We start from the raw sequence: 22,765 nt of genomic DNA, 5'->3' as shown, positions 1-22,765 counted from the left end.
AGACTCTAGAGTTTGCCTCCACACCTCTAACCTCACGTTCATACCACCTCGCATCTCATCAATCAATACAATATCGTCTGCAAATAACATGCACCACATCACCTCCCTTTGGATGTGGCGCGTCAAACCGTCAACCGCCAGGGCAAACAAAAAAGTATCATATAAAATGTACTCATCTTTTATTTCTTCCTAGTGACTTTCTATGATACTTAAGCAAAGTTGATTAAGTTAAATCCTAAATAATTGAAGCGCAATATAAAATATAATTAACTTGAAACCTGGAGAGCAACAACTATGGATACTTCAAATAATTTGTTTCACACTTTTGAAGATTTCCCACCAAAAAGTCTCTCCAAAAAAGTGGTACAAGGAGGAGGTAAAGTGATAAATCAAGTATTAATACAGAAGGAGATAACCTAGTAAATACAGATATGGCTGAAAGGAAAAGCCCCATGCTATTACTGATGCAGAGACTATTTTCTCCACTATACAAATTAGAGGTGGATGCTGTTAGAGGTATTTTAGTTCTCAGTTAAAATCGAACTGCCACACAAAGAAATTACAGACAACCAATTTCAAAAGCTAGAACGAGAGTTCTGCCAAAAAGTTAGCCAAAGCTTAAGCGAGAATCTGATGGACGCAAGCTAGTTTGACGCCTTGGGATCCCAATCTCGCATGCATTAACCCGTGCTGCAAATCGGAGTGAACACAGGGATTCACCCACTGAAGAAGGATCCGGCGAAACATTAACAAACATTAATGTCTTTGAGTTACCACCTAGACAGGGCTGAATAAAACATATAATCAGTAGATGTGGAAAGACAATAAATCAGCACAGATAAAGGGGTGTGGAAAAAAATTGTGAATATAATGGACATATTTCACAATTGTTAAAATGACATTGGAAATATATAGATCAGTCCTATAAGGACTACCTTTATTCTGGAAGTATTTTAGTATCTCTACTAGCTTAGTTATGGAAACGCCTTATGACTCAAGTAAATTACACCCAGAACCATGTTGTATTTTAACTAGGAGTTGAATTGTTTTTACCTGGAGAAGGTATGTAAGCTTTGAGTTCCTAAAAGGTACATGCTCCTCTTTCTTTGCTAAAGCAAATATGACATCACTTAGAGACGATAGACTCTTGTTGATGGCCTGAACAAAGCTCATGGAACAGAGAAATAAGTAGCAAGAAACATCTTGGAAAATAGGCAAGTTCTTTAAAAAGATATTGGAGTTTCATGCTTGTACCTGAGTTTCTTTTAGCCGATCTCCAGTAGACCCACTCTTGGATAGACGCTCACTTCCAGCAAGATCAATCAAGTTGAGTACACCTTGTACTTGTTGCTCGGTACTCTAACATAGGCTACTATTAGTCAACTGAAAATATGCTTATAAAAAGAAGCAATCAAAATGGCATGCTAAATGTCTAGCCAGTCCAAACCTCATTCACACCCAAAATTCTCAGAGTGAAGACAAAATGGCTCCTTGAAGACTGCTGGTTCATATGAGTTTTCCCAACAGACCTGCACAAAGACGAAAAAGAAAAATAGCTTGATAAAACACAGGTATCACAGGCTCAACTCTATTTCAGTCCAAATATAGGAAAACTGGATCTGCTACTATATTTAAAATGTGAAAGTAATGGCATATTAAGCATACGTTTATAACAGATATCAAGAAGAAATATAAAGGCCAAATACATAGACAACCCATTAAACTTGGCCCAATTTTTCATTTTGGCACTTTAACTCAGCCTTGTTCCATTTTGGCCCTCAAACCCCATTTCTTTTGTTTCACTTTGACACAAATGTTGACTAGATTCCATGTGTGATTTGCCTCACCCTTGTAGGCGCGTGAGAGCCATTTTTTAAGCCAAATTTCATACTCCCAACGTAAAGGCGGATCCGGAATTTAAATCCTATGGATTCAATTTTAATGTTTTTAATATTGAACCCATTATATTTTTTAAGTTATGGGTTTATATCTATTTATTTTTTTTACAATTTTAATGAACTTTTACATACAAATTTTTCCTCCGCGTCGAAAGTTATGGGTTCAGTTGAACCCGTAGTTATTACTGAAAATATATATTAAAAAATATTTTTTCCACGGGAGGGGGTGGGGGTAGCAGCTGGGTATTTGCACGCGCTGCATTTTTACCTGGGAGAAAAAATTTTGTGTCAAAGTGGAACAAAAGAAATGGGGTTGGAGGGCCAAAATGGAACAAGGCTGAGTTAAAGTGCCAAAATAAAAAATTGGGCCAAGTTTAATGGTCTGTATATGTATTTGGCCAAATATAAAGCCTATTTATGCAAAGACAATGACTACTATGTTAAGTAGTTAGTCATGTTTAGTATCCCACATTGGGAAGTAGATACCTATTATTATGTAATTACTGTATATAAATAGGGTTGTACAACACTTTAATAAATATAATATTTTTCTCCCGTGCATTCTCACATGGTATCAGAACTTCAGTGAGAAAATTATCGCGGTGCATCATTCCAGCGACTTCGGGGAAGAAATACCTCGTCGTCGTGCAATTTCCGGCGACTTAAGAGTTGTCCGTAACAAAATCACTTTCCGTTGGTGTTGTGCAAAAACCAACACCACCATAGGGTCCCCAAGGCTTAGGCGACCAAACCCCACCAAAGATGAGGGCAACCGACCTCTCACGTGCCCTCACGCGCGGATCAGAAGTCTGATTTTCCGGCGAGTTCTTCCCCACGCGCCGGCGAGTGTGGCCTTTTCCCGGCCAGATTTCAATTTTTTTTCTTTCAGACAGCTTGTTCGTGTGGCTATTCCGAGCCTACCCATGTCATTTTCTTTTTATTCCGATCACTTTGAGATTTTTCCGGCAACTACACGGACTTTCCAGCAGCTACAGTGATTTTTCCGACAAGCTTCTTTTGGACAGATTATTCAGGAGATTATTAGGAGTCTTGTCATTTAAGTTTCATCAAATTCCGACAATCTTTTTATTTTTCCGGCGTGAGTAGTTAGTCATGTTTAGTGTCCTACATCGGGAAGTAGATACCTATTATTATGTAATTACTGTATATAAATAGGGTTGTACAACACTTTAATAAATATAATATTTTTCTCCCGTGCATTCTCACAACAGAAAAATTTTCTTAAAAGATTGATGAGAAAATAACCAGGTGTTAGTACCTGCTTTCTGCTGCCAGCCCAAAAAGTTTAGAGACCTGACTATAGCAATGAACATCCACAATTGTCAGGTCAGATACATGGGTATTGCCATTCGTGTCATGTTTGATTGCATACTGCTTTCCTCCATTTTCTGGTCGGGATGCATCAAAACCAGACGAATTTGATGGTGATAAAAGATCCCGAATTGTTTCATTGTAAATTTCAAGCATTGAGACCTGAAATATGGTAAAACGCTTTCAGAGAATAGAAACAAATCAAATAGAGCAAATCGATCACGACAAACCTCCATTGCTAACCTGCATTTTATAACTCCACCCTTGGTTTTGAAGAAACTGCTTGGTCTCAAATACCTGCTCTAAAGAGCGCGGTATAAGCCCTTTCTGATTATCAGAGTCTGGCTTGCCCACCATTGTATGAGTCTTACCAGAACCAGTTTGACCGTAAGCAAATATGCAAACCTGAGAAGGAAAAGAAGGGTAATGAAATTATTGTGAGGCTGCTGATGAACATATGCTTTCGCTTCCTTAAACGATTTAGAACAATTGAAGATATTAACCAATGTTTATTGTTCAAAAGTAGCATCAGTTTACCAGAAACCCCTAAGGAAGGAAAACATAACCAAGAATGCAATGGAGTATTGATTCTTTTGCAAGAGTTAAGACGTAATTTGCAGTAGTGCATAAGATTTAAGGATATCTCACCTTATAACCATCAAGAGCACCCTGTACAAGTTGGGAGATCTCAACAAAAACATCTTCTTGTGAGGCCTCGGGCATGAAAACTTTGTCAAATGTGAATGAAAGCTTTTGCCCTTAAAACAACACAAATTTCAAAGGTCAATATCAAGATAAAATAAAAATGAAAAAGGAAATACAGATTCCTTCTGGTTGGATGCATTACAAACGAGTGCACACCATTTTGTGTCAAATCGATGCCTCTTCCTTGTGCTTCCGTTGATGTTGGAAAAGAGATAACCTTCCCTGCTGCACTGATAGTGTCATCAGACTGTAACGGCCTCACCCTGCAGAAAACTCTAATATTGCCTTTCAATTCCTGTATTGGCAGAAGATTCAAAGTGAACCTCTAATTAGAATCCGAAAGTCAAATTAAGCTAGTTGCACAATAGTTATCATAAATTACCAAAATAGTATTGTGCAGTCTTTTACGTAGTTTCTCCCCTTCCACAATTTTTGTTTCGGCATCAACAAGACGATTTTGCAAATCAAAAATGACATTCCTCTGCTCTTCATATTCTTCTTTTGTCTTCACGGCAGACATGTCGGACATCTAACAAAGTGATTAAGCATTTGAAATATTTGAGAGGCACTTCTTCGATAAGCTCTTGAGGTTAGATAGAACACTGTAAATTCAATCTTGAAGGGTCTCCATATAGCATAGAAATGTGTGTATCACACCTGTACTCTCTTCTCTGCAAAGGCAAGTTGTTGCTGCAATCTTTTTATTTGCTCACACTGAGACAAACATGTCTCCTGAGAAACAATTCAGAAAGAGATTATCATCCGATGATATATATTTGCCTTAGCCCATTTGAGATAAATCATAACAGACAAACCTCCAGCTGATTGGTCTTAATCGTCATGCCATCTAACTCAGCCACAGATTTTCCAGTGCATTCCTTATATTTTATTACTTCAGCTGTTAGAACCTGGACTTGTAATGATTGCTGATCACGATCATCCCTCATTTTTTGCAGATCTCCTCGCAAAAACCCTACTTCACTTGCTAAAGCTTCTTTTTGTTTGACAGCCTCATCCTGAAGAGCCTGATGATGTCGAAAGGTAAAATAAGAAAACGACTCAGTTGATGATCAACACCTGATCTTCAGATTATGCAGCTTAATAGTCCAGATAATCAAAGACCCCAACAAACTGCATCTCGGAGAAATATATCATGAAAAGCCCATATGAAATCAGTAAATTAAAGACCCAACACAATACATGATGACCCATCTTTCAGAAAGAAAACACCTATAGTATCATAAACAGTCATTCAGAAATCGGAAAAGAGTTGTAAAACAATCATATTCTGGACCTTATAGAAAGCTGCTGGACAGTTCGCAGAAATCAACAAAAAGAAGACATGGATAGGAGCTAACATTCCTGAAGTGAAGTAATATTTATTGCTACAGATTACAAGTTTCAGCTGATGAATAACAGATGACAGTGCTGAAAATGCAGAAATAGAAATACATAGATACGATCATGAGAGTATCATGCTAACTACATGCATAACAAAAGCAGAAGAAAAACTTAAAAAGACTTACTCTTGAAGAAGTGATCTGTTCCTGTAAAGAAGTATAATGACCCCTCAGTGTGCTGAGATTTTCAACCACCGCAGCTTTCTGCGTCTCCATGCGCTTCAGTGTTTCATTCACTGTTCCAAGGTCTTTCTGGAGCGTACTGTTGTAATCCTGTAAACTTCTGTTGTACTCCTGTAACCCCTTGTACGAAATATCTAGTGACTGAATCTGCAGATATTAGGCTGAGTGTAAATTCCTACCAATGGATTCACAACTGTAATTAAGCCAAAACAATATATGGAACAATTCTTTTTACCTTTTGATTTGCACTTGCATTGTCTTGTTGAACTCTTTTGAGCTCTTCTGAAAGAGAAGCTTGCAGTTTCTCAGCTGCCTCTCTAGCATGTTTCTCTCTATTACAAGAATCCGTTGCTTCCTGATCAACATATTAAGCAATAAATTTCGAGAAAAACATATCTATAAAGTAAGCCCCGAAAACACCCAAACTAAAACCCAAGACATTGCCCTGCAAAGCTTACCAACTTGGCTGACTCCTCCTTGGCAAACTTTTCCTGAAGTGCCTCTATATTTTTTCTCAACTTCGTTATAATTGAATTCAACTCTTCTTCTTTTGATTTCATTAGCATCTCTAAAAGAAAAAACAAAAGCAAATATAAGTGTAAAATTCATTCCATGGAACTAACTCGTTTTAATGCAACACAACCATACCTATCTCATTGCATTTTTTCTCAGCCGACTCTAATAAGCCTTTAAGTGATGCCTGCTCTGTAATATAGTTTTCTTCAAGCTGCTGGAACCACTTAATACATAACTTGAGTCTTCTTATATACTCTGACATAAGACCACACTTTTCCTAATAGAAATAGCGAAAATCTTTGCATCAATAGACATGAAGCAGATACATATTGCCATTAATCTGAAAGGTTATCTTTCGAAGCACAGCAATGGCTACTTCTGCAACTTAATGTTAGCACCTTAATTTACAAATTAACCAAAACAATAACCACATTAATACCAATATTGCCTTAATTCACAAATTAAGCAAAACTATAATCACATTTATACCAATATTGCCTTAATCTGAAGAAATAGCTTATCTACTTGCCTTTATGTTATATTTGTTCTTGGTTTTCAATTTCTCAGTGAGTAAAGCTTCAATATCTTCTTTGCTAAACTCAACAATCCCGCAGTCTGAATCAGCACTACTCGGCGGACTACTAGTTGGAGGCATATCTGATGCACCCCCATTCATCACTGCAAGTGCTTGCCGGGTTCTTGCAGCAGTAGCTGTGGATGGCATTCCTGGATTCTCTATTCTCCGCCTCTTTCCTGCTGGAACCTCACCTTCTGTGTAGTTACTCTGCAGAACCAAACAGTAAACCCACAAAAATTAGGAACTTCTTCTCTTAACCATCAAAATGAGGAGTTTAAGTTCTATGCACTTCAGTGTATAGATTTTTTACACCATCAGGTAAATCTTCACAGCAAGCTTGATATGGTAACATGGAAATAGACAAATAACTTGCTATGGCCAGTTAAATTGAACTAATGGTGTAAAAATTCTTCATATAGCCAGTGTATATACCCACAAAGAACACATAAACTAAGAACTTCTGCCCTTGAACGTAAAATAAGAAATACCCAGAATTTAGAGTACTAATTCTCGACAGGAAAAGCAAAACCCACAAAGAAAAAGCAAGAAAAAGAAATACATGAAAATTAATGGTTAAAATAATTGATGAACATGGAAAGGTAAGATCAAACAGTCACCCGAGAAATGTACCAAGAATGTGAAATTCAACAACACAACCAGCGAAAATGAGCATAAGCCAAGTAGAGACCAATGAGTAATATAAAAAAGGGTTTGGAGAAAGAAGAAAAAAAAACTTACATTGAAAGGGCTATGAAGGGGCGGCTTGTTCTGGTTCTTCGGAGCCATTTGAAAATTACTGCCTTTAATTTAGAGAGAGAAAGAGAGAAGAGAGAGAGGAGATGTAACAATCAGAGGGATGGGATTTCGGGAAGTTATTTTTCGGGTTTACGGGGGTGGGCCGTTAACTGAAACCAAATTCTACTCTCACTCTCTCTCGGACAGTGAAAAGGGGAAACCCCTAATTGTTTCCATTTTCTCTGTGTGATTGTTTTCTCAGCACTAATCGACGGCGGAATTAGGATTAAACGACGGCGTAGTTTGGGGAGGAAGAACTGCGGGTGAAGAGAGTAGATTTTGAATTTTTTTTAAATGAGGGGATCTGGCGCTAAGGAGCGTTTTAACAATATACGTATTACCAGATCTGCCCCTAACGGTCCACGCTATTAGGGGTATGTATTTCTTAGCCCTTTTTCCCGAGATAATCCCAAAATTATAATCTCACATTCTATATGACATAGATAATACAAATATTTTATTATAAAATTTATTCCAGCTTTAGCTAAGTATCTACAACTAAATATGAGATAAATATAATTTCAAATTTTATTAATATCTTTATCCGATAACTAAACGACCCTTAAGTATACTTTTTTGCACTACTAAATTATGACAGTGGTAGTGTAAAATTTATTTATTATTAGTATATATAACTTAAATTCGTATTTTCTTAAAAGCAAAATTGCATATCACTAATTATTGTAAGTGTAAGTTAGTTACCTAAAAGAAAAAGAAGGTAATCAACATGTTATAACTGGGTTAACTATAGTTCAGCAGATTAAAATTTATATTTCATTTTATTTAAATTAAAAATCTATCATTCCTTCTCGTTTGTGGTTCAAAGGCAAAGGATTCTGTATACGGATGAAATCGGAGTTAATGCACACTCAGATTTCCCAGTAAATCAAACGAAGTAAGAGTATGAATATATGAGATCGAAATCGAAGCTGGGAACTCTTTGGATAGAAGCCCGAGCAGAGAGCTCACCATCGAACCCGATAAAATGACGGACCCCGGGATTGGGACAAGTTCTGAGACTTCGGGAGGCACAATGAATAGTTGTAGGCGACAGATGGAGGGTCGTGATATCCGAAACCAACCGGATATCACGGCGCGGATCTTGTTCGATGGCGGTTACAAATCAGTAATTGACGAGAGAGGAGGATTTTTTACTTTTTTTAGACTTGTACTAGGGTTGAAACTCTTCTACTAAATAAAGGGGAGATTTTTCTTTGATAAAACGCATCGTAACACTCAAACCAAGCCAATACAAGTTCATTTTCTGCTTTCTAGTTATTGCAAAGTTCTTATTTTATTGTTATTCTTCATACACAATTGGCTTTAAATTAAGGGTCCGGTCGAGAGCAAAACTACTGTTCAGCTTAATCCGAGCCCGGCCTTAACATCACAGCTCGTTTGGTTATTCATTTATCTTTAATTCGTTTATCTAACATTCTTGATTATTTGTGTTGAATCAATCCACATATCCTTAAAACCACGTACAAATTTAATTGTTATCTGTTTTAAGGATAAACAGTTTGACGTATACCGTGTAGCTAAGGATAATAGTGGTTATTTGATACAAATATCCATAACACATCCTATTTTATGCTTGTTTTTTAAAGTCTTAATTTCAGGTCGGTTTAGAAAATGTCAAATTCTTAGCCTGCCCACTTGAACGTTGATGCTAATTTTGGCCACCATGGAGAAAACAAAAACCTGGTGCCTAGCAATGAGGCACCTCCCCCTGATCCCAACAGAGTCCCAATCGTCGACTCGGTCGATGCTAACTCGCAGGTGGCTATCGACGTCAACCTGCCAACTCATCCCGAAAATAGCGCTCGCGGAGGACCCTGATCGACGGCTCGATAAGCGCCTGAAGGCGAAGGTGATGGGGTTAGCCTATGGTTAATCTTCTAAATATTGCATGCTCAACAAGCGGCGATTTCTCAGCTGCAAAATCAAAACCACTCGCCCAGCAGATTTGAGCCCGAACCGCCCCGAGAGAACATCCGAAGAAATGAGCAGATCACCGAGAGACCGGGTGAAGCTGAGTTTGGGGTCAGTCCCTAAGTAATGAGAATTCTTGAATCATTAATGAAGCGTGTGGATTCAAGTGAAAAGAAAATTTATACCAATGATAAGAAGGTGGAAACATACAATTCCAGGGTTGATCAAATCTCGGGAGCACCCCTAATATTGAAGGGGCCGGATTCCAATAAGTTTATGCAAAGCCTTTTCCTCCAAGAATGGCACCAAAGCCAATCCCTAAGAGGGTTCATATGCCCAACATTCCAAAATATAATGAAACCACGAACCCGAATGAGCATGTGACCTCCTATACATGCGCAATCAAAGGAAACGACTTGGAAGATGATGAAATCGAATCGGTGTTACTACAGAAGTTCGGGAAAACTTTGTCCAAAAAGCAATGATAGGGTATCACAACTTACCCCCAAATTCCAATGACTCCTTTGCTATGCTTGCAGATGCTTTCGTGAAGGACTATGTCGGGGTCATCAAGCTCGAGACCAGAAAGTTAAACAAAGAGACAACGAGATATTGAGGGAATTCGTATCGAGGTTCCAGATGGAACAGATGGACATGCCTTCGGTCGAGGATGATTGGGTCGTTCAGGCGTTTACCAATGGACTTAACCCTTGAAGCTCCTTGTCTTCATAGTAGCTAAAACAAAACTTGGTAGAGTACCCGGCGATAACTTAGGCCGACGTCCACAATAGGTACCAGCCGAAGATTAGGGTCGAGGACGATCAATTCAGAGCCTCTTCTGGATCTGGTTTCTCCATCAGGACCAACGACGGGTCTAAGAGAGTCGTCGATCATGATCCAAGACCGGTACGAGATCGATACCAACCATAAAGCACAAACCGAAGGGGAAATGGGTCCGGGCATCAAACCACAAAGAACAAAAAGAGAGGCGATCGAGGGTCTAGTAGCCGAGGTTTGATGAGCAAAAATGGTTTCGATAGGCCGCTCGGGGTAAGAGAAGAACCAAGGTTGTCAGAATACAACTTCAATGTCGATGTGGCCAACATCGTATAGCCATTAGGCGCATCAAGGAAACCAAGTAGCCCTGACCGTTGCAATCTGACCCAACCCAAAGAGATTCTAGCTTGATGTGTAAGTATCATGGCACTCAAGGCCACAAGAACCAAGGATTGCTGAAAATTGAGAGAAGAAGTTGCTCGGTTGTTCAATAATGGGCACCTCCAAGAATTTCTAAGAGATCGGTCAAAAATTACTTCAAAAACAGGGACACCAACATACAGTCCGAACAAGATGAGCCTCAAATACGTCATAAACATGATCATTGGAGGGGTCGATATCCCTCTAGGACAAATGAAGGACAAATGATAAAGCGCACTAAAATAGCTATCACAAGGGAAAACCACACTCAAGATTACGTCCTGGAGGGAGCCATTTCGTTCAGTGACGAGGATGGCAAGGGCATTATTCAACCATACAATGGTGTGCCGGTAATATTCGTACTTATCTATGAATCTTGAGTTAAATGTGTATTCATTGATCCAGGTAGATCGGCCAACATCATCAGATCGAGGGTCGTAGAGCATTTGGGGTTACAAGACCAAATAGTGTCGACGATAATAAGGGACTCTAGCCTATTTTATGCTCCTTTTTGCTTAGGTTTTGGATTAAAAGTGTGTGCAAGTATTTCCGAAAGCTAACTTATTGTGCTTGTTTGCAGTGTTTGGTCAAAAAGAGATAAGAAAGTCATAACCAGCTCATAAAGGAGTGAAACCTGTACATGTTCAAAGTTGAGTCAAAGGTGTTGATAGCGAAGAATTAGAGCGGAAGCAGAAGGTCTACCGCTGAGGCGTTATTAATTACGCTCTCAGCGGATTGAGGTTTAGAGAGTCATTTTTGGGTTTAACAATCACCGCTGCCCGCGGTGAAATTGCGCGGCAGCAAAATCATCTAATGCGGCTGCGATCCAATTCTCGCCCTCAGCGGAATTAAGAATCAGAGAACTATAGTTTGGAGCTCAAATTGAGAAGTGCGGTCTGCAAACATATTTCGCGGTCGCGGTTGAAGGTAAAGCTGAGGTGGGTGATTTTTCGCTCCCAGCGGACTCAAGTTTAGACTAAGTTCAGAAGAGAAGAACCGCGGTCCACGCTTGCTTTTGGACGACCGTAGAAGTCCAAGCATTGAGGCGACCAGTTTTCCGCTGTCAGCGAAATCTTCATAGGGGCAATTTTGTCCGAAAAATTTAGCTATGTATAAATAGTTCTTTTTTAGATTTTTAGGGTATCTGTTATTTTGTGGAGCACGTGAACAACCGCTTTTTGCTTTTTAGAGTAATTTTAGAACATCTTTAGCAATTAATCTTAGATTTTACTCTGGTAATTACTTTTAATGGCTTATATTTTATCTCCATCTTAAATTGTTTCTTTGATTATGAGTAGCTAAATCCATTAGCTAGGATTTTGTCTCAACCCTAGTGTGGGTATTTAATGGATCTTCAATTTTAGGGCTTAAATGTTTATGGGTTAATGATATTTAGCTTGATTCATGCTTTAATTGTTGAATTGGTGGTTGCAAATACTGATTTGTGCCTTTTTTACTTAGGCTCTTCTTGGGAGAGAGAGACTAAGTCTAGGAAATTCAGACTAACAAGGAATTAGGGTGCATTCAAGAGATTGATCGCCCCAATTAAAGGGTTAAACCTAGAGATAGTAATACCCGACTTGATCCAATTTTACTTGCATTGTTTAAACACCCAATTGGGCTTGAGAAAGCCAATTAGGGCAAAGTCACTCAAACTACCGAGAGGTATAGAGTGAGTAATTATGTGCAATGGTTATATCATGATCCCAATTACAATAAGTTTGCCCTAAGTTTTAGACCCTGTTAGATACTCACCTAGGTGTAAGTCACTTCCCTAGTGCCTTTTTACCAATTGAGAAAACCCTTAAAAAAAATATCATACTTAGCTTATTTTTATTCTTCATTACTATTAAAAGTAGAATAGTAACCAAAACAAAGCATGATTGGAAGTGCAATTAAGAACATCGCACATAGCTAGATTAGATAGAAACTCAATTCCAAACTAATATTGGCTCTCTGTGGAAATTGATCATGACCCCTCGGGTAAAAGCTGCATCGACCACTTTTGCCACTATACAGTGGTATAGGGTTTGTGCCGATCGCTTTTTGGCATCATAGCCGGGGAGCTAAACGGTTTTGGTTATCTATCTGTCTAGTCTTATGTCTTGTTTTTCTTTCTTTCTGTTTTACTAACTTGTGTGAGTTAATCGATTCATGTACAAAATGACAAACAATGATCCTCTCATAAATGTTATCCCAGGGGAGGAGGTAGATGATAATGGTGGAGATGAGGTGCCTCTAGTACCTTAAGGTCAAAGAAGAGGCCACCAGGCTAATGAAAACATTCCAGACCCTCCCCCAATCCCTCCGAGAGTCGCTCATCGGGTGCTTCCAAATTAAGGATACGCAAGTGCAATTGTCCCACCCCGGATTCGGGCAGAAAATTTCCAAATTACAAATGTGATGTTTACTTTATTGTAGCAACGAGTGTACTTCACAGGTGCTCCCCATCAGAATGCATATAAACATCTAAAGGGCTTTGTGGATACCTGTTGGGGAAGCAAATAGACAAATGTGTCGGAGGATCCATTAAGATTGAGATTGTTCCCATTTTCACTTAGAGGGAAAGCATTGGACTGGCTCAAAAGACTTCCCAACCATTCCATCACTACGTGAGATGAGTTGGCCGACAAGTTTATAGCTAAGTTTTTCTCGCCGGGGCATATGGCGACATTGAGAGATGAGATTTTGGTCTTCAAACAGGAACCTAATGAACCACTTCATGAGATCTGGGAGAGGTATCGGTCAATGGTGAAAGAATATCCGAACAATGACATGATCGAATCAATGATCCAGCAAATATTCTACCGGGGCATTAACACGACCAATCAGTGTGTAGTGAACCAGCTAGCAGGGGGAAATTTTATGAACACGCCCTATGCTGAGGCGTGTGAGATATTGGATGAGATGGCAGATACTTCCTCAACATGGCAAAATCGAGCTAATGTGTCACAGGGTGATCCCATTGTCATTCACCTGCACAAAGAGCTCCACGACCATGGCCAGGCAATAGTAGAGTTAACTACAACAATGAACCAGTTGGCAAAAGTTCAAATGCAGCAAGTTCAAGCACCGAGACAAGTAAATGCTATGGAAGGTGTAAACATGTTGGTCAATAAGAGGTGACAAAGAGGTCAATAAAGTCAAGGAAATCCTAATCAATATGAGAAAGGTAGAAGTGGTTTCAACCAACATGATGGGTATGATGAGGAAAGTGAAGAAGTCCAGTACATGAACAATTATCAAGGAAAAAGGGGCAATGCTCCTAACCAACAACAACAATGGAGATCCCAAGGAAACTGGGGAATCAAAACCAATAGGGAAATAGCAATTGGGGGAACAACTAGAATTGGGGCAACCAGAACAACCAGGGCAACTAGAGTGGCAACAACAACAATTGGGGAGGAAACAACAACCAAAGGGGTTGGAATAATGGCAATCAAGGGAATCAGGGACAAGGCTTTCAAAGACCTCCGATGTGTCAACAACTAGACAATCGCCTCCATTTTGGTCCCAATGTCCTAGCTCATCAAACAATGAGATGGGAAGGATTGAGATGATGTTTGAATAAATGATGAAAAAGAATGCCGACTTTGGTGCCCAGTTGGCATCCTATAATACTTCAATCCGAAACTTGGAGGTTCAACTTGGCCAGATTTTACAATCTTTGAATACTTGACCTAAGGGGGCTCTACCTAGTGATACGGTAGTAAACCCAAAGGGTGGGAACAATACCGGGCATGCAATGGCGGTGATCACAAGAAGCGGTAGAGGTGGTGAAGTGAATACCTCCAAGCAAAAGGAAGTTGTGAGTGATGAGTTTGAAGTGCAAGATGATGATGTTCCAATAGTTGATGAACAAGTGAGTGAAGAGAATTTGAATGCCGAAGTGAGAATTGATATTCATGATAATGAGGTGGAGACTCAAAATGACGTAAACTCGTCTAGGGAACAAGTGATAGACATGCCAGAAACGGGTAGTGCCCAAGGCTAAGGCTCCCTTTCCAAGACCCCGTCCTCCTTACCCTCAAAGACTTGCGAAGCAAAAGAATGAAAACCAATTTAAGAAGTTTATTGAGATGATGAAAAACTTGTCGATTAATGTACCTTTGGTGGAAGCTCTTGAGCAAATGACGGGTTACTAAGTTTATGAAAGACTCGGTGACTAAAAAGAGATCTATGGATTGTGAGACCATCAAAATGACTCATCAAGTAAGTGTAATTATGCACTCGATGGCTCCAAAACTTGAAGATCCCGGTGCTTTCACCATTCCATGTACCATTGGGAGTGCGGATTTTGCAAAGGCATTGTATGATTTGGGAGCAAGTATAATTTGATGCCTTACTTCGTGTTCAAAACTTTGGGTATTGGTCAAACGAGAGCTACTTCAATGAGATGGTAAATGGTCGATAGAACAATGAAGAGACCGCTCGGTATTATTGATGATGTTCTTGTCCAGGTGGACAAGTTTATTTTGCCTACTAATTTTGTGATTCTAGACTGTGAAGTCGACTATGAGGTGCTGATAATATTGGGAAGACCTTTCTTTGCAACAGGGAAGACATTGGTTGATGTGGAAGTAGGGGAGGTCACATTCCGGGTGGGTGACGAAAAAGTTATCTTTCATGTGTGCAAATCAATGAGGCAACCGAATAGTAATGAAGTTTGCTCTTTTGTGGATCTTGTCACGGAGGTGATAGTTGATGATACTAGTGCCATGATCAATGTGGAGGATCCTTTAGAAGCAGTATTGTTGAACTTTGATATGAATGAGGATGAAGGTAGGATGGAGTGTGTCAATGCTTTGCACGGAATGGGTTCTTATTCTTATGATCCCCTTAAGCTTTCTTTGGATCTTGAGAACAGAAAGACTCCGCCAACAAAGCCCTCAATTGAGGAACCTCCCATTTTGGAGTTTAAGCCTTTGCCTTCACACCTCAGGTATGAATTCTTGGTCCCTAGTTCAACTTTACCTGTTATTCTTTCTTCTTATCTTACTAACGTGCAGGTAGATACCACACTGGAGGTGCTCCAAAGAAGGAAGAAGGCAATTGGATGGACTCTAGCTAATATTCGGGGAATAAGCCCCGCCTTTTGCATGCACAAGATTATACTTGAAGATGATTCCAAGCCCTCTGTGGAACATCAAAGGAGGTTGAACGAGGCTATGCAAGAGGTTGTCAAAAAGGAGGTGATCAAGTGGCTAGATGCAGGGGGTGTGTACCCTATCTCGGATAGTTCTTGGACTTCACCGGTGCAATGTGTGCCAAAGAAGGGTGGTATGACTGTGGTCACCAATGAGCAGAATGAGTTGATTCCCACCAGGACTGTCACCGGATGGAGGGTGTGCATGGACTACCGAAAGCTGAATACAGTAACCCGCAAAGATCATTTTTCATTGCCCTTTCTTGACCAGATGTTGGATAGATTTGTTGGGCGTGCCTTCTACTGCTTTTTGGATGGGTACTCAGGTTACGACCAGATTTTGATTGCTCCAGAAGATCAAGAGAAAACCACCTTCAGATTTTCGTATGGCACCTTTGCATTTTCTTGGATGCCATTTGGTTTGTGTAATGCACCGGCTACCTTTTAGCGGTGTATGATGTCTATATTTACCGATGTGGTGGAGGACTTCTTGGAAGTGTTCATGGATGATTTCAATGTTGTGGGTGACTCTTTTGAAGAATGCTTGGGTAATCTTGACAAAATATTGGCCCGATGTGAGGAGACAAATCTAGTGCTTAACTGGGAAAATGCCACTTTATGGTCGAGAAGGGCATTGTCCTCGGCCATAAGATCTCAAAGAACGGTATTGAGGTGGACAGGGCAAAGATTAAAGTGATTTCCAAGATTCCTCCTCCTACTTCCGTCAAGGGGGTTAGAAATTTTCTTGGGCATACGGGGTTCTACCGAAGGTTCATCAAGGACTTTTCCAAGGTGGTGAACACCTTGTGCAAATTATTGGAGAAGGATGCAATGTTTGTGTTTAATGATGAGTGCATGAAAGCTTGAGTTTCTTAAGTACAATCTGACAACCACTCTCATTATTACCGCACGCAATTGGAGCTTACCTTTTGAGCTCATATGTGATGCAAGTGATATTGCGGTAGGAGCGGTATTGGGTCAAAGAGTAAACAAGATGTTTCATCGGTGTATTATGCAACCAAAACAATGAATGATGCTCAAGTAAATTACACGGTGACGGAAAAAGAGTTGCTAGCAATTGTATTTGCAATGGAGAAGTTTAGGCCTTAGCTCATGTGTGCCAAGGTGATAGTTCTTACTGACCATGCAACACTCCGTTACTTGTTGACAAAGAAGGATTCTAAGGCTCGGTTGATGAGATGGGTTCTATTACTTCAAGAGTTTGACCTTGAGATTGTTGATCGAAAAGGGTGTGAAAACCAAGTGGCGGACCACTTGTCCACTTGGAGGAGGAGGGGAGGCCCTGTGATGGACTCTAAATTAATGATTCATTCCCTGATGAGCAACTTTTCTTTGTATCTTTGAATAACATGCCTTGGTTCGCTGATGTTACCAACTTTCTTCTGACCGACATTGTCCTGTGTGAGCTCTCTTCTAACCAAAGGAAGAAGCTTAAATGGGATAGATTGGACTACTACTGGGATGAGCCTTATTTGTTCAAAATTTGCAATGATGGTGTGATCCAGATATGTGTTCCAGAAGAGGAGCAAATGAGTATTCTTGATGCTTGTCATTCCTCTCCCTATGGTGGTCATCATGGTGGGGCGAGAACGGCTTCAAAGGTGCTTAGTTGTGGTTTTTATTGGCATACATTGTACAAGGATGCGGGTGAGATTGTGAAGAGATGTGATGAGTGTCATAGAGATGGTTGAATTTCAAAGAAGGATGAAATGCCTCTCACCACTATTCTTGAGGTTAACATATTTGATGTGTGGGGCATTGACTTCATGGGGCCTTTTGTGAGTTCATGTGGCAACACGTACATTCTGATGACTGTTGATTATGTTTCCAAGTGGGTTGAGGCCGTGGCTTTACCCAATAAAGAGTCCCAAGTGTGGTGGCTTTTCTCAAGAAGAATATCTTTACTCGGTTTGGCACTCCTAGAGCAATCATCAGTGATGGGGGCTCTCATTTCTGCAATAAGGCATTTGACACTTTGATTGCAAAGTATGGTGTCAATCACAAGGTTTCAACCCCTTACCATCTTCAGGCTAGTGGGAAAGTTGAGGTCTCTAACAGGGAGATAAAGAGCATATTGCCAAAGACTGTCAATGCAAATAGGACCGATTGATCAAAAAAACTAGATGATGCTTTGTGGGCTTATAGGGCTGCTTACAGGATTCCAATTGGTATCTCTCCGTACCGGTTGGTATTTGGGAAAGCTTGCCATCGTCTGGTTGAGCTAGAGCACAAGGCCATGTGGGCTTTGAAAAGTTAAATCTTGAATGGGATGTTGCAGCAAATCTCCGGGTAGAGCAACTCAATGAGCTTGATGAGTTCCGGTTTCATGCCTATTCTAGCTCGTCCTTGTATAAGGACAAGATGAAGTACTTACATGACAAGTATGCCCGTAGCAAGGAATTCAAGGAAGGTGGCTTGGTTCTCTTATTCAACTCTCGATTACTACTTTTTCCGGGAAAACACAAGTCAAAATGGAGTGGTCTTTTTGAGGTGGTGCATGTAACTCCGTTTGGTGCTCTTGATTTGAAAAACAAAAATGGTGAAATCTTCAGAGTTAATAGGCACAGAGTGAAGCACTATCTTGGCAAGTTTGATGACAGCCACGTGGTGGCAATGATCCATCTCAAATGATTGATGGTAACTTGTATTGTGCCGCGACATTAAATCAGGCGCTTCTTGGGAGGCAACCCATGTGTTTTTCTTCTCAGTGTAGGATTTGTTTTAGACTAACTGGTTGTGAGATATGTGTAGGAATGTTTGATGCAGTGCAGGACAAAGCTGGAAAAATTTGGCAAAGTCTGTAGTTAGACCCCTGATAACGCTCCAAATTTCGCGATTAGCGGAGCACAGTTCGCGGAGGCGTAATGTGGCAGCGAACACGGACTTGAAAAGTCTAAAATGAGACTTCTCTAAAGTTTCATCCGCGTCCGCGGAGGAGTTTTTACGATCAGCGATGCAGTTTCGCGGCCGCACCCCATTTTTTGCTCTCAGCAGTAGTGTCAAACAAGCAGCCCTTTTGTGATGAAAAAGCGCGGTCTAATGTGACATTCTGCAGTCGCACCAGGTGAGCTTTATGGGTCCCAGGGTATTTTGTATAAATAGAAGGTCTTGAGACCTTTTACCTTTTTCGATCTTTGACCTCTCAAGCGTATTTTTTTACTGTTCATATCCTCCACAACTGAGTTCTAATCTGTAATATCACTACATTTGGAATTCCATTCCCATCACTCATTACACAACTGGTAATTTCACTTCATCTTTGTTCTTTAATTTTGTACTTTTATTCTTCTTCTTTTGTTAGTTTTAATTTCTTCATCTTTGTTTTTAATTTCAACTAGGGTTCATGAGTGTTATTATTTGATGCTACAATTAGTTAGGATTAATGGGTTAGTGATGCCTAGTAGAGATTAGTAAATGTTTTGATACTCGTTAATGACTAGATAACATGAAACCCTAGGATTGCCCGTTTTTGAATTCCACGGCCGCGGATGTATTTCCGCGGTCAACGATCATGTAAAAATTTGAGTTGGAATGGTTTGAATACCACAGTCAGCGATGGAAAATTCCATTGAGAGCGGTAGCTTAACGCGGCCACGTTGCATTTTTCGTGGTTAGCGGTACTATATTCAGAGAAGTACAAAAATGGGTCTGCGACCGCGGTTGTTTTTCCACGGACAGCGGTGCAACTTCCGCGCCCGCGCCCAACATTCCGCGCTCAGCGGGTCTATAGAATCAGAGGATGGGTAGTCTGATCCCCATGCCTCCGCGACCGCGCCCCATTTTCCGCTCTGAGCGGTATTCATTCTGGACAACCAGAAGCTCATCATGGATGCTCTGGAAGTTTAAGGAAAATCAATTAAGGAGCTGAGCAAGCAGACGAAGAAGCTGAAAAAGACTCTGGCCTCAAAGGAGTCAGTGAAGATGTTAAGAGGAGAGACGGAAAAGATGAAATCAGCTGGTACATACCATTGGAGCTTTTAGTAGAGGACACAATTCCAGCAGCTCAGGCAGAGCAGGTACCGGAGTAGGAGGCTGATGGAGAGCCTAGGTGGAGGAGATTGATTCCCCGGGAAGATGACTTGGAGATTGAGATGGAGGACCTTGAGGGAGGTACCTCAAGCCAGCGACATGACCCCGAGGGAGGTGATCCAGGGACCCAGCCACAGGACCCCATGCAGACAAAGGACCTATAGGGATTTTTCTTTACTCTCTAACCCCTCTTTGATCTTATTTTTGCTATTAACATTGAGGGCAATGCTATTTTTTATTTGGGAGGGGCGGTCCTATTTTGATGATTTGATAATTGGATTGTAATTATGATACTGATTTTTTCTTTATTGTTATTTTGCACTTTTGGTATGTATATAACTTTACCATTTATTTTTTACTTTTTGTTATTTTTCAATTTCGATATGTATATAAAGTTACTTTTCCATGTATATATCCATTCCCTCTTATGTATATTCGTCTCAATCTCCTATTGTACATATTTAGTTTACTTTCTGTATTTTACTTCATAACTTCTTTTGTAATTTTTCTTAATAGCATAGCTTCTTATTTCATTTAGTAGTTTCTTTTTCAATTCGTAGCTTCTTATTTTTACAAGTTTTAGTAATCAATAAGCCTTTGGTTTTCTTAATGCCATGGTTCTTTCCAAAGGTGGAGTTTGTGTGGACTGGGTGGCGCTTCCCGATGATGGATGGAATGACAACCTTCTTAAGGGTTTGAGTCTGTTTTTTCATTTTTTTTATAAATAGTAGCTAGTGAGCAATAGTGCCTCAGGCAAAGCTTCACTTGGGCCTAACACATTTACCTTCGACCTTATGGTTAAAAACAAATTGATGTGTAAAAGATGGTGATAGTTGTGACCTTGAGACTTTTGTGTTGACTAAACAATCATCGAGTGGTTTTTTAGGGACCATTTGTGTTGGTCAAATCTTAGCTAAGGTTGTTGTGGGCCCTCGACTCTGTCTCTTTTGCAATCCAATAGCTTGTGAGGTGAGGTACTGATTTGCAAGTCTAAGTCTCGTGCCAATAAGTCTAGAACTTGCCCTGAATGTTTGTCTAGGCGAAATCCTAAGTGTATCTCGACTTGAGAAGTGATTATAGGCTCCCCTTGATCAAAATTGAGACTTGAAAACATCCATAGCCCACCAAAAAAATGAAATCCCTAGTCAACCCCGTTGAGCCATAGCCCTTGTTCTTTCAATAACCATGACACAAGCCTTTTAGCCTGTTTGGCCAAGCTTCTAAAATATGCTTATTTTGAGAAGTACTTCTCTCAAAATTAATTTTAAAAAAGTACTTTTGGTGAGAAGCAGATTGTGTTTAGCTAATTAATTTGAAAAGTACTTTTGAGCAGTAATTAGTGTTTGGCCACGCTTTTGAAGACTGCTTCTAAGTGTATTTTTCTCAAAAGTGCTTCTAAGAAAAGTGATTTTGGAGAGAAACTACTTTTTTCTGCTTCTCCTTAAAAGTACTTTTTTTTCTTTCAAAAGCTTTGCCAAACACCTCAATTTTTTGCCCAAAAGTGCTTTTGGCCAAAGAAGCACTTTTGGCCCAAAAAAAGCTTGGCCAAACAGGCTATTTATCCATTCTAAAATGATCCCCTCTTGGCACCTGATCTTTCCTTAGCACAAATTGGCAAAAGTATAAGTTTGGGGGAAGAGACAAGGAATGCAAAAGTGATAAAAGGTACAAAAGAAATAAAAGGAAAGGAAAAAGAAAAAGAAAGAAAAGCCAAAAAGTCAAAAAGAAAATGAACAATGTAGAAAAAATGAAGGGATTCAATAAAAGCAAAGATGTAAGGCTTGGAATGATTAGAAAGGAGAAAAAGGATTGACATGATCAAGAAAGAGTGACAATGTGCCTCTCTAGTCCCCTAGGGAAGAACTAAATGACTCAAAGAGTCAAGAAAATGTGAGCCAAAATGGAGAAAATGAAGTGCTTAAGGAAAGATGAAACCTTCATAGACCACTATATCCTACCTTAAACCAAAAGTCTTCACTACATTCCCCCAAAAGCCCTACATGAACTTGAGTTGAGTGAGCTTATATTAGTAGTGACTCACATAAAGGGCAAGCTTAAGGTACTTAGAGCCAGACTTGTGACCTTCCTTTGAGAGAGATGAATGTGTTTTCCACAATCCCCGTTCTAAGTGATATAATCTAAAAGTGAGGTTTGCATATGGAGAGTCGAGGAGTATGAGTTTGGGTTCCACAATGACCAATGTAATAGAAAGAATTTCTTTGATGAGTTGAGTCAATTCTTGATGCTTTTGTGTCGCACTAAAGCCATGGTGTTAAAAAGGTTGCATATTGTTAATAATGCATTTGAGTTGAGGGTAATTGTTAGTTCTAATTGATGCTTGATGAGGTTACTTTAGGACAGCTGAAATTTTCCTTTCTTTTATCTCGAGGAGGTGGGAAATACTTTGTTTGCTTGAGGACAAGCAAAAGCTTAAGTTTGGGGAAGTTGATAACTAGGGATTATAGCCTATTTTATGCTCTTCTTTTGCTTAGGTTTTGGATTAAAATTGTGTACAAATATTCCCAAAAGCTAACTTATTGTGCTTGTTTGCAGTGTTTGGTCAAAAAGAGACAGGAAAGTCATAACCAACTCATAAAGGAGTGAAACCTGCATAAGTTCAAAGCTGAGTCAAAGGCGCTGACAGCGAAGAATTAGAGCGGACGCGGAAGGTTCATCGCCGAGGCATTATTAATGTCATGGGCGGCTTTCCAGCCATGCCCCATGACCCCTTTGACGTGCCCCATGGCGTCCTATCAAGCATCCCAATGCCTAGTGCCACGAACGACCCCGTGGTCTTGGCCGCGCCAAGTGACAAACGTGCACGTGCCTCTATCGCCCCACCGATATCCCTCGCCAGCGCCCAGCCACAGGTAGATGCCAACAGCGCCGCATGCGTCGACCGTGATGCCAAAGACGCTGCTGCTGACAACGGACATGTTTCTTCCTTGTAGAAAACTAAGTCCTTTTCATTGTAAATATAGAGTAGTTTTATTTCATGTACTTCCATTATGTTTCTCTATCTTAGTCAAGTCTA

The 22,765-nt window shown here is 40.0% G+C and overlaps 1 protein-coding gene across 1 annotated transcript; it reads right to left on the bottom strand.

Annotated features, from left to right (window-relative positions):
* Nucleotides 1-436: 436 nt before the first annotated feature.
* On the bottom strand, nt 437-7,701 carry LOC107793062 (kinesin-like protein KIN-14C). Its single transcript, XM_016615344.2, has 17 exons — nt 7,350-7,701; nt 6,564-6,818; nt 6,167-6,311; nt 5,977-6,086; nt 5,754-5,873; nt 5,462-5,665; nt 4,751-4,960; nt 4,593-4,667; nt 4,318-4,464; nt 4,092-4,230; nt 3,879-3,988; nt 3,474-3,635; nt 3,178-3,392; nt 1,448-1,529; nt 1,255-1,359; nt 1,054-1,158; nt 437-787 (listed from the first exon to the last, which is right to left on the bottom strand). The coding sequence occupies exons 1-17, from the start codon at nt 7,395-7,397 to the stop codon at nt 608-610; spliced, it is 2,412 nt and encodes an 803-aa protein (XP_016470830.1). The 5' UTR covers nt 7,398-7,701; the 3' UTR covers nt 437-607.
* Between the last annotated feature and the right edge of the window lie 15,064 nt (nt 7,702-22,765).

The sequence above is a fragment of the Nicotiana tabacum genome, chromosome 8 (genome assembly GCF_000715075.1).
Source record: "Nicotiana tabacum cultivar K326 chromosome 8, ASM71507v2, whole genome shotgun sequence".
NCBI lineage: Eukaryota > Viridiplantae > Streptophyta > Magnoliopsida > Solanales > Solanaceae > Nicotiana > Nicotiana tabacum.
The sequence above is the reverse complement of the archived record's forward strand: the minus strand, read 5'-3'. Positions and strand labels throughout refer to the sequence as shown.

Excerpts from the sequence above, each read along its gene's own strand:
- LOC107793062 (XM_016615344.2), bottom strand. The coding sequence starts at position 7,397 with ATGGCTCCGAAGAACCAGAACAAGCCGCCCCTTCATAGCCCTTTCAAT. Across the intron at positions 4,961-5,461 it reads AACAGATCACTTCTTCAAGA|GCTCTTCAGGATGAGGCTGT; the intron begins GTAAGTCTTTTT and ends CGACATCATCAG. Across the intron at positions 3,393-3,473 it reads GGTGGAGTTATAAAATGCAG|GTCTCAATGCTTGAAATTTA; the intron begins GTTAGCAATGGA and ends ACCATATTTCAG.